Raw genomic sequence first — 12,525 nt, forward strand, 5'->3', positions numbered from 1 at the left:
TAAAATACATGCTGCTGGAGTCCCACACAACTAGACACACACACTTTTACTTTAGGATACCACTGGAGACACAGTTGTGTATTTCATATGTCAGTATACTTAAGCCCAGTTCACTTACACACAGACAGCATGATAAAGATTGCTCCCAGTTGGTCAGACTCAAATGACTGCCACTGTGGTCCACCAGAGATACTGGTCAGGACTTACTCAGCCTGCATCCATCTCAATAACTTTAGAAATGGCATTTTCAAATATATTTTGCACATACGAAAAATATTAGCCATATGGGATGGGGAAGAGAGAGGTGATCTAGAAAGGATAATGCTGGATATTTGGTTCTGGGAGCAAGCCAAATCATTTTCTGGTATACTTAGGACAAGTCATGCCTACATCACAACATGCCTTCACCACAAGATAAAAGGACTCAAAGGCCAAAAGCCAACAGCAGAGGTGCAACCACTGTGGACCTTTAAGATGCAAAGTGTTGCAGTAACTTCTTGCAGTTGGATCATATCAATAATACCAAACTGACAGGAAGCCACCTCTATTTATACACATGTACTCAAAAAAACAACAGAAGAATCGGACTTTGGAAAGAGATACAGACAAATACACATACCCAGACACACACACACACACAGTTACAAACACGAACACATGATAGTGATTACAATCACAGAGAAAAGTAACTTGAAAAGATGAACAAGTAGGCATCTCAATAGTATGTTTTCAACAATATTGTCTTAGAGAACACATTACTGAAAAGCTATCCTGGAACGATTAACCCGAAAGGTTTTTTTTAAAAATGCCATTGATGATGATTTAGTCATGCTTCATGCAATGTAAAACAGCAGCAAAACAGGGTGAAATCACGTGGTGAAAATTGAGAAACTTCACATTAAGAAATATGCCCAAACACACTAGGAAAAAAAACCCATGAGTCTGTCTTAATAAACAGTACTAACTCTGTAAATCAAGTGTGATAATCTGGCAATTTAATAGCAGTGTTCTAAGACTATACTGAGCACTGCCCAAGAAATAAAATATTCAAAATGTTATCACCAAAATAAATGTAAGGAAAAATAGAAGTGTAAGGGCTTGGTCTCTGTTTTGTGGATAAAAGGACATGAATTCTGCTCTATAGGCAAGAAACTCGACACAGGGAGGAGGAGGTCACTGGGAATGTGGATGTGGTATGTAGACAAAATGGCACCAGAGTCCAGTGGACATCAAGACACATCAGGACAATACAGAAACAGACACAAAGGGCTGGAGAGAAGCATCCTCCTGTTCAACTTTAATAGTATTTGTTCCCATTATTGGTGCCATGACTGAAAACAGGAGTGTGCCTTTCCTTTTTTAGGTTTCCTGCAAAGAAGTTAGTGCGTCATCCAAAAGAACCAACAAATCAAACAGGAACAGAAATAGGCTACTTCCAATTTATGTACTCTAGTTGGAGAGGGGTGTGTGTATATATATATATATACACACACACACATATATAATATATATACACCAGACAAGGGAATGAGATTATATATACATATATATAATCTCTCTCTTCTTGAATTCTTGGCAAATGGTTAGTCCTGTGGTTAGGAGTGAAGATAGAGGGTGGAGGTTGGAAGAAAAGTTAACGAAGAGTGCATACCGCTTTCGGCTTCTGCAAAACGACAAGAAAAGAATTTAAAATCAAACAATTTGATAATAAATCGACTGACACCAGAAGGAAAGAAGGAATAAAACCTTTGTTTCAAATCACTTGAAGGATGCATGTGAAAACAAGGTTTTTCGGCAAAGCATGAAAACAGTATCATGGGGTGAAACCAACAACAAAGAAGGCAGTTAAACACAGGTTAAAGAAGGTGGGAAGGAGAAGCAGGTCCTTTGAATTTTCACACCCAGTCAGTTAGAAAATGTGAGAGGGAAAGAAGTGAGAAATGTTTAAATAAAGAAAAACATTAAAATTATTATCTCGGGGAAGATTTAAAAAATGTTTATCTTTAACGTGGATATTGTGTTTGATAAGTCCTGTGTTTTCTCAGAGGCATGATCCACATTCCCTCAAACACACCTTTTTCCACAAGAACCAATGTGCTTCCACACTGAGACCAAGCCACATTTGAGAATTAAAGCTAGCAACTGCACAAAGAAAGCCCAAACAAAGCCAAACAAGTCCTTTTTCCCCTTTTCAGAAAAAAAAAATATATATATATATACTAAAAACTATATCTACAAATATGGCTTTGTTGAAAACATCTCAGAATTGTGACTCAATTGAAGGGCCTATCCAAGAAAAGTTTCTTCTTCAGGGAGTGCTCTGAGTTAGTTTTCTTAGAATAGTGACATTGAGTTCACAATGAACCATTAACAGCCTTTCGCTCTTTTTCTCTCCTTGGAACCAAAAGGCAACGAGTGGAAGACAACTGCTCGAGGTTCAGGGTGCAATCTCCTGTAGTCAGATTATTCCAGAATGGTCGAAAAACACTATGCAGCATCAGCATCACCCACATCATGACATTTTTTTTTGAAAGATGCACAAAAGTAAATAGAGAACATTGAGTTACACAAAGATTTGCGATTTGGCAACACGGAGAATATCATTTGCAAAAATCCAGGATACACACAATTGTCCTACACAGGTACAAGTGAGTACAGGCAAAAACTTGGGTAAAGAGTAATCCCAGGAAATTCCACCTCATCTGCTGAACAACTAATAACCAGGACTGTCGGTTTTTGCAAACAATATTCTTCACTTTGCCAACATGAAAAAGAAAATATTTATCTATCTACATATTTGTTAACTGCTACAGCCATGTTCTACATATGGCCACCAAATCTACCATTTTTTCTTCCTTTTGGTTGATTTGGGTTTTCAAAATAGCTTAACATTTGATCAGATTGGCTTTGTGAGCAATCTGATCTGGTAGTTATGGTAACAGAAAACATTGGATTGATCTGCTAACAATCCAGTGTTTTACTTTCTTTTGTTTTGTCTTGTCATAGACACAGACTGTACATTTGAAAGTCTGGCTGTATTGGGTTATTCACCCAGATAAGGAAAACTCCTTAAATGATGATCAAAGGAAACTTGTAGTCTTCCACTGTACTCTGCTCAGTTATTAAGGTGTTTGTTGGAGGGGATCTGCACTCTACATTTGGGCATCTGCAGAATATATGAACTATAGAGGAATAGACTGTGGGTGTCATTTCAGAGAACAAAAGCTTGAGCATTTCTCAATGAGCTCTCTTTCTTCCAAAACTATTGACAAGAATTGGGGAGCAAAAAAATCATCTCTATTTTATCTGCAAGGCGTACAGTACTCCATCAGCAAAATTTCTTGTTAGCATGATGCTTCCCACCTCCAGCGTGAACTCATATATTGACTAGGATGTTATCTATTTCAACCAGACCCAGTCCCTCATCAGTCTGAGTTACACATAATTAAGTGTAAAATAAATAAATAAAGAGAGCTCCTGCCTCTGAGCCCCACTCTCCTGGCTCATTTACATGAAGCTGATATTCTGCCACCTGGATTTTGATTGCACCGGGAGAAGCACATATGGTACACAATAGGCTGCTTGTAATTTGGCTATCAAGAGAGTTCGTGTCTCCCCTCACAGCTCTACCCCAAGGCTGCTGTAAAGGAGGCCAGAGTCCACCTGCTTTTTTGCTCACAGCAGTAAAAAGGGGTTTTAAGTTCTGGTTTAACACTTAGAAGGTGAAAAGTCCAGGTCGGCATGATCAGGTGGAGATATTTTGAGGACTCATCCCTCTTCCCTGGAAAAACACTCTCTGAATGCCCAGCAGGGCTTTGGGTGCCAGGCTGGTCTGGCATAGAAGCTGCAGTGCCTGGTGGGGCATGCCTCGAAATGTGCTCTAGGGTCAGAGAAGTTTTACATCTGGTTCCATGCAGATAAATAATGCAAAAGAAAGCAGAAGTGAACCGACTGTTCTCAGAATGCACTCTCACCATCAAAAGTGTCAGCTGGCTGCTGGGTCACCGCAAACTTACCGGCTCTCTCGGTTGGCAGACTTGTACTCGATGGCTATCATCAGGAGCTTGAGCTTCACAAAACACAGCCTGCAATGAGATGGAGAAGCCTCCCAATCAGTTCTTCTGAATGACCAGAGCCACATAACAAACACTATTACGATCTTTCAGTCTCCTAATGCAGTCATTACCGAGGGGATCCTCATTCCACCGGCACTGTGCCAAAGGGAGGGGGTGGAAGCGACACCTCCCCATCTTCCCTATTAAACCTGATTTCTTGCAAGCGATAAGGTGCTGGATGCTCAAAGTGCAAATTGCACTCAGGTCTGGCTGTCTAGACACAGAGCCCAAGCAGGGATTTGTGCCTGGGGATTTACACTGGGCCAGATTCATTAGTTACTCGGTCGGGTAGTAAAATGTTAACTACAGGGGGAGGGAAAGATTTGGACCAGCTGGACCTGTTATTTGGATTCTGTTTCGGTCTTTTGTACAAATGGCTCATATTGTTGTTCCGAGCAGACCCCTGTGTGCTTGCAATGATGGTAATAATACTTGGCCTCTATGTAAGTGCCCAGCACATGACGATGGCATTGTCACTCCTGGCTCCATCCAAGCTGTCTCACCTCATCTGCCTGGTGCTCTCAACTGCAGAGCAGACTGCTTTGAGGCTGGCTTGTTCCTGTTTCCATCCCTTCCCTTGTGCGTTCCCCACTCTCAATCCCTTCTTCTCTCTTCCCAACCCATCCTCCCAGGCCACGTCAACTCAAATCTTGCAAGCAGTAGGTCTTCTCCAGCTACTGCTACCCTGTGATTTTCTATTCTCAAAACTCTCCCAGCACCTTGTCTGTAACCAAATCACTGAGCCTTTAGTCAATTTTATACTGGCTATGGTCGCTCCCTATTGTTTCATGTGTCTGAACTTTGGCTCCTTAACCAGAGCAACTTCCTTAAGAATCCTGGACTTGTTTGGAATTTTCCATAGTGCATAGTGAATAGACCCACCAATACAGAGAAGCTAAACAAACAAATGGTTTCCACTTACTGGGTTTCAAGTCTAAGAAAATAACAAAAGGTGCAGTAAAATGTTTATGCTTAAAGATGTTCAGAGTATTATTTATAGAGTAGAAAAATAGAAAACAACCTAAATGTCCAATAATAAGGCAATAAAGTACAGTGTAATATGGTATTAGCATTCTAAATGGCTTTTCAAAGAATATTTCAAGATATAAGATCAACAAATAATACCATATAAAAAGACATGAACATGTAAATAGAACAAATATATAAAAAGACATGAACATGTAAATAGCACAATACAGTTAGATGAAACTTTACACTTACATACTTTTAGAATAAAAACTCACATAAACAAAATAATTACATACGTGATGTATGACAAGTTTCTACAATGAGCATTACCATTTTGAATAACAGAACATTGATTAACTGATAGATTGAACAATGAGTTGATGCTTATTTATTTAGCTCCAGCATTGTAAGGGGGATAAGGTACTGGGTCACAGTGTGGGGAGGGCTTCTTGGTGGTTCAATTTAATCCCCTCAATATCCCTAAGAGGAAGCTATTACCCCGATTATTCAGACTTCTATTGATAGCTCCATTTTACACATGATGAAACCAAGGATCAGAAAGTCTATGTAACTTGCCTAAGGTCTCTAGCTAATACCTGGCAGGATACACTACATCTTGATCTCCAGTGAAGCCTATTTTGTATTGGGAGAGACAGACAATAAGCAAATATACAAGTGAATAAATAATAAATTCCTAGATGATGACAAGTTCTATGTTGAAAATAAAACAACCTAAGAATATAAAGAGTAACTCAGAAGGGGTAGATCATCTGTGATGGTTCAGGAGGACCATTCTGAGGATGCAGAGAGCACAACAGCATGATGAGAAGATATGGGGAAAGAGTTTTCTAGGAAGTAGAAACAGCAAGCACAAAGGCCCTGAGGCAGGGAAGAGCTCTGGGTGTTTGAGGATCAGCAATAAATCCAGTAAGACTGCAGCTGAGTGAGTAAAGTCAAGCGTGATAGTGATTAGGTCAGGAAATGAGGTGGGAGCAAGATCATGAGGTCTTTGCTTTCCAGAGCAAGGAGTCTGCAGCTTATTATAAGTGGAATTGGGGGATTTTAGTTGGTTTAAAATAGAAAAGTGACATAATCAGATGTGCTGGATAGGGGGATGTGGTGCTCTCAAGGAAAGTGCTGCTGAAGGCCTCATGCTCTCCAGGGAGTGAGACCAATTGCTCATTCCTACATGTGAGGTTGTGGTCCACGGCACTGCCTTCAGCAGACAGTCAGATGTCCAAGGACCACTTCTATCCAGGCATATCTGGGATCTCCTGGTGATTTGCAGGTTTTCTGATTCCTGCCAGCAGACTCTAATGACCTGGGCTTTGTGCTGATTATGCAGCTTGCTGAAACACCAACACACATATCCAACTACAGCTGGAAAATGCCTTCCTTAATTTATGTCCCAAAGAGCACTGCTAACATGCACCCTTTATGGGACTGTTACTTCTGGAGCTTAAATTGTTTTTTAAAAAAATAAGATAGCTTATGCAATGTTTATTGAACCAAATTACCAAATTAAGTAACCACTTTCTAATGTAAATAGTAGCTAAATACCAAAACATCAGGGAGAAGGCTGATCTTAAACTTAGTATGGATTGTGCAAAGGTTAATTTGCTAATATCCTATGAGCAATGACCAGTCCAATTTGGGACTCTGGTAGTTCCTGGGATCAAAGATCTTCATTGCTTTTATAAACCTAATCCCGCTGGTAAGAAGGGAAGTAACAGTTCATAGTAATGGTGAATTATGTCTTCCTAGCTACTACTGTACCATTTACCAACTGGATATAAAAAGAAAAGAGTTTCCTACTACAAGAAAGTCCTAAAATCTATGTGGCCTTGTATTCATTCCTTAACCTTATAGGGGATGGACTCGCAGATCTGAGTCCTCTTCCAGTTTTAAATCCATAACTTCAAAACATTCAAATCCATACCATGATTCTACAATGCCTTATAGAAGCCCCTTTTAAAAAGTCCTTTGACCCAAAACAAGCTGTTGCCCACTGGCCAAAGGAAAGGAGAGGGATAGAATGATGTGAACAGACAGAACACAGGCAAGCCGTGCCACAACACAGATTTTCAGACTCAAGCCCTTCAAGACTGGCTGATCCTGCCCTTCCTATGCAGATAACGAACTGAGTCCAAACACAAGAGAGCAACTAGGTCAAGGTCAATTGACTTTTATGTAAAACGCCAAAAGTGGAAATCGAGTCTTTGCTGCAATGTGCTGCACAGATGCTTCTCATCAGAAGAGAGGAAATGAAGTGGCAGTCACAAGCCCAACAGGCAGACACATTCTGTTTGGTAAGTACAGTGTTTTTAAAAAAACTGTAAATAGATGCCAACAAGTGAATTCATATAAAAACTGGCTTTTCAGCTTTCCTTGCAAAATCAGATAGGGCTATGTTGGCACCACATTCCACATGGCTAAAAGAGAGTGCAGCTATGAAGCACTTAACCCTCTGGATGGGATGTTTGTTCTCCAGCCACAGTCCCCACCACTCTCTATTGTCTCAGATGGCCTTACTCTTCATTCTTTCTTGCTAACTTCCTGAACCCTACAGGTATCTAAGTTTTTAATCCCTACTGTAACAGGTATCCTCTGGATATTGCAAAACACAAATCAAGTATAATAAACCATGATTTACACTGGAAGCAAGAGCTATGGCTCCCTCTGTGAGTGTTCAAATCACACGTTTTTGTTAGATCCTGCCACAGAGAGTTGGCCAATGTCACAATCCTGGGCTTAAGGACTGCAGCCTGTTGCAGAGATACAGCCTCTGTTGGAGGTGTCCAGTGGGGAAGAGCAGAGCAAGGTGAATGAACAGGGGAGCTGGTGTGGTAATTACTTATTTACTTATCTCTCCCATCTAGACTGAGTTTTTCCTGTACAAGATGCATGCTTTGCCTCACTGGCATTTTGCCAAGTTCAAAGAGTAAGCCTTCAGTAAAGTCTGGATAAATAAATGCATGTATGAATGGGGAGTAGAATCTCATGAGTGGCTAGAGTGATGGAGAAAAGATAAAGTGGTAAACTAGGAAAGTCTACGCAGAGAAAGCTTGGAAGTGAGTATAGAATCATGAAACAAGCTGCTTCTTAGCTTGTCTTATTTGTTAGAAGCAGACAGATGGGAAAGGAAGGATACAGAAGGAAATAAAATTAGTGATATGCTCTGGGAATCTAATTTTTGCCTTCAATCCACAATGCCAAGATGCAAGTCCAATTCTAAGATACAACAATTTGTCCTTGGGACCTTCTAGAGACCCTCTTATACCCTTATGTACCCCTTACACTCCCAAGAATATATATACTTTCAGTCTACCCAGAACTGATGTTCTCTGGTTAAACATTTACTTGCATCACTCAACACCATTTTTTGGTAAAGAAGAATGGGCATTAGCCATCTAATCCTTATTCTAATTCTGCCTTTACTCAGCTTACAGTGTTTCAACATATACAGAATTGGTGTGAAATCAGGAAGCAGGGTGAGGTGAGGTAAGGGGAAAAAAGGAAGCAAGAAAGCCTTCACGATGTGATAAATGGGATAAAATCAGCCATAAGCTAGCAATAATTTAATTCTTGGTTTCTAAAATAAAATGTCCCAATATGTCCAATGCAGGAAGTTGTTGCTGGTTGCAAAAATAATTACAGGGGAATAGAAATGACTTCTTTTTCAAGAAAAAATGCCACTTGTCACAAAAAGGTCTTAAGCCAGCAATCTGCAATAAAACAGTTGTAATAACAAGTTAGATTGCTTTCTTGATAATTATTAAGTAGAGGTCTACCAAATTTGACAATGACATTATACAAAGCCCCCCCTTTTTTTTTTACTGCCAACATCATCTGTTAACTATAGTAGTTTCAACCCAGATGTTCCTGAACAAAGGCTCTTAAGAATTAGAGTCCAACTCTTTCTGCCTACCCAGAGGGAAATACATTGTTCTTGCCATTAAATCAGCCCCCTCGACTGGAAAGATTACTTGCTGGTGTGAATTAAACATGGAAACCTGTCATAGAGTTTGCACCTTCAGGAAGAACATACGAAGAGGAGGTTTGGGGCTGTTGAAGAGGACTCACCCCACAAGTCAGGTGAGGGAGGACGAAAGAAGCAACTGTCATCATTCCCCCTGAACCCAGCCCCACCCAAAGCACCAGCCCCTCTTCAGCTATGCAGAGGGCCCCTGGGAATGTCAGGTTGGCACATGCAATTGAAGTAGATACGGATACAAACACTGCACATTGGGAAATCAGGTCTTCTAGATCGAGGGGCTGGATGGAAAAGATTTCACATTCAGGAGCTTTAATTTAAAATGACAGGCCCTAGAAATCGAAATATCTAGGTAAAGAAACTTTGAAACATCCGGATTTCCAAGACTCAGCACCAAGAAAATAGAAGTGATTTAAAATGTTCATGGAAATGTTAAGACCCTTTTTCTCTATGAAGCTTTGATAGGAGTGGAGTGGGAAGGTTTCAGAATATCCCCACCCTCTCTCCCATTCTCTTATTCTCTCTTTCTCTCTCTCTTTCACACACACACACACACACGCAAACACACTCACACACACACACATGCAAACACACTCACACACACACACACACAATCTCCACCAGCACACCTAAGACACTAGAATTTAAAAATACGTTACTTGATGTAGATAATTAACTTTTGCCTAAAGTGTGAACAACTGCACTTTTAGAGAGCCTTGCTATTATTATTAATGAGAAACATAATATGAAAGAAAAAACCGTGTGTTTGCTATGAGAACCCAATGTTGAGTCAAAGCCCAAGCGTCCACCGCATTTCCAACAGGACTCCTTCCCTGACCCCTCTGTAGAGAATTCTGGACCCACCACTGCCTCAGTAGCCTGTTATTGAGGATTTCAATAGACTTTAGGGTCAACGGTTTATTCACTAGCTCATAGAAGGTCACCTCTTGGGTCTCTGTAGCAGAAATAACCACCAATACTGTATTCACATCTCTATTCATATATGTTCAACCCTAATTACAATATTCCCCAATCAAGTGGATGAATACAGCCAGTTCTGTGAGGGGAAAATATTTTTTAAAAAATGAGATCTGCCAGGTGCAGTGGCTCATGCCTGTAATCCCAGCACTTTGGGAGGCCAAGGCGGGTGGATCGCCTGAGCTCAGGAGTTTGAGACCACCCAGGACAACATGGTGAAACCCCGTATCTACTAAAAATACAAAGAAAATTAACCAGGTGTGGTGGCGCACGCCTCTAGTCCCAACTACTTGGGAGGCTGAGGCAGGAGAATCTCTTGAGCCCCAGAGGACAAGGTTGCAGTGAGCCGAGATCACACTTCTGCACTCGAGCTTGGGCTACAGAGTGAGACTCCATCTCAAAAAAAAAAAAAAAAAAAAAAAAAAGAGAGAGAACTGAGCCTCTCCATAAATTCACTTAAAATGCTCATTTTTGCAGCCAGGCTAAAGAAATCTATCATATAACAATTGGGTCTGCCTGGTTTCTTTCTGTTCCATGTTCAAATCTGGATGTCTTTCTCCAAAAACTAATGATTTCACAGAACTCAAGTTAAACTAGCTACAGTTTTCATTGGGCAAGAGGCCCAGCTTTCTCCGGGCGGTCTTAAATTTTAAATTTCCCCAAGCAGCTTCTTTTTAAAGATCTGTCTGTGCAAAATAACACAGGTTGAGAGCATGATTTTCTGAATTTAGGAGGGGAGCACTGAATGCAGGGAGGTAGAGGAGGGAATAGAGAATCCCCCTGCACTCTTAAACCAGAACAGTAGCATCCATACTTGCCCCTGGGTATGGGGACAGAACTCCTGCCCTTCAGCACAGCTGAGGAAGATCTGATCGGAGTTCCCCAAGTTACCCAGGCATTGAATACTCCACATCAAACCTGAATTTTAACTGCTCCATCAGCTGCAGAGGGACAGAGAGAGACACACACCGTATTTTAAATACATCTTTTGTCCTAATCCCCTCTGAGCTGTAAAACCGGATACAATTAAGCTTTTATATTTTGCAAATGATGAATGACTGACTAATAGGTTCCCCGTGAGATTCAGAACCTAGAACACAGTGTTCTTGAGGCAGCCCAACTGCTGAACCTGTGGTTTCCTGCAGCTCCTCCTTGTCCAGCCCCTCCCCTCCCCTCTGCCCTCCCTGGGGGTAGGGGAGTGCACCCTCACTTTTGCAAGTGCTCACCAAAAACACTGTTATCAGTTTCCCCCAAAAAAATCACAAGTCAAAATAAATCTGATGCATCTCCTTGTCTCATCTAAAGAGGAAAGCAATTTGCTGTAACTGGAAAATCTCGGAGACCTAGGTGTGGAGAGAGCTCCCTATGGTACTATGTGGTGCAGCCTCCAGATTCCCTAACACTTAGAATATCCTCTTCCTTCTTTATCCCTCATCTGAATCAAAACTCCCAACAAGACACAGCTCAAATGTTATCTCTTCCAGGAAGAACCCCCATGTCCCCCCAGCCTACAGGGAGATGTCCCTATAACTCTCAGTATCTCTATTCCAGCTGTGTGCATCTACCACAACACTTATCCGTGGGTGTCTAGATCTCTCTGAGGATGGGTACTATTTTCCTTAGCCAGACAGTAAACTCTGGAGGCAGCCACCCCAGGGAAACTGAATATTTTACTTGGCATTTGTTGGCATTTGTAAGTATTGCTATTAATCTTTTCATGCACATGTATTTGATCAAATCTAGTAGCAGTTTCCTCTAGAAGTGGCACCAAGCTTGGCACAATGGTGCACATATCCCAATTCATTCAATATCTGGTTAATTGGTGATTAACTGATAAGAGAATTTCCTAAAGGTTAAAAGTAAATACAACTTGGATACACATTTAGCTCGCAATGTGTTTCTTTCTTTCTAAGTGCTTCTATTACATTCAATGAGAAAGATAAATGGTAGAGGGGAGGGAGAGGGGAAAAGACCTTAACCCGTACCGACAGGTAAGTCATAGCACTCCTATTTCAGAGAAGGAAATTGGGGTAAACACCTGTGATGGTTAATATTGAGTGTCAACTTGATTGGACTGAAGGATACAAAGTATTATTCCCGGGTGTATCTGTGAGGGTGTTACCAAAGGAGATTAACATTTGAGTCTGTGGACTGGGAGAGGTAGATCCACCCTCACTCTGGATGGGCACCATCTAATCAGCGGCCAGCATGACTAGGATAACGCAGGCAGAAGAATGTGGAAGGACTAGACTTGTGAAGTCTTCCAGCCTTCATCTTTCTCCTGCGCTGGATGCTTCCTGCCCTTGAACATCACACTCCAAGTTCTTCAGCTTTTGGACTCTTGGACTTACACCAGTGATTTGCCAGGGGCTCTTGGGCCTTTGGCCACAGACTGAAGGCTACACTGAGAATCTCTTGGCTTGAAATTTTCATAGAGATAGCTTTCGGGGTGGCAGGACCTTCTGCCCC

At 41.2% G+C, this 12,525-nt stretch overlaps 1 protein-coding gene across 25 annotated transcripts in view; it reads right to left on the bottom strand.

Moving 5' to 3' along the window:
• KCNMA1 (potassium calcium-activated channel subfamily M alpha 1) overlaps nucleotides 1-12,525 on the bottom strand; it is a 770,960-nt gene that overhangs the window by 156,222 nt on the left and 602,213 nt on the right. For 11 of the 25 annotated variants that reach the window (XM_030799216.1, XM_012502971.2, XM_012502980.2 and 8 more), the window contains one exon: nucleotides 4,017-4,085. In XM_030799216.1, the coding sequence (XP_030655076.1) occupies nucleotides 4,017-4,085 (69 nt within the window). Of the gene's footprint in view, nucleotides 1-1,543; nucleotides 1,664-4,016; nucleotides 4,086-12,525 lie in introns of all 25 variants that reach the window. The other 14 variants (XM_012502968.2, XM_004091158.3, XM_030799214.1 and 11 more) reach the window with 2 other exon arrangements.

The sequence above is a fragment of the Nomascus leucogenys genome, chromosome 18 (genome assembly GCF_006542625.1).
Source record: "Nomascus leucogenys isolate Asia chromosome 18, Asia_NLE_v1, whole genome shotgun sequence".
Classification (NCBI taxonomy): Eukaryota; Metazoa; Chordata; class Mammalia; order Primates; family Hylobatidae; genus Nomascus; species Nomascus leucogenys.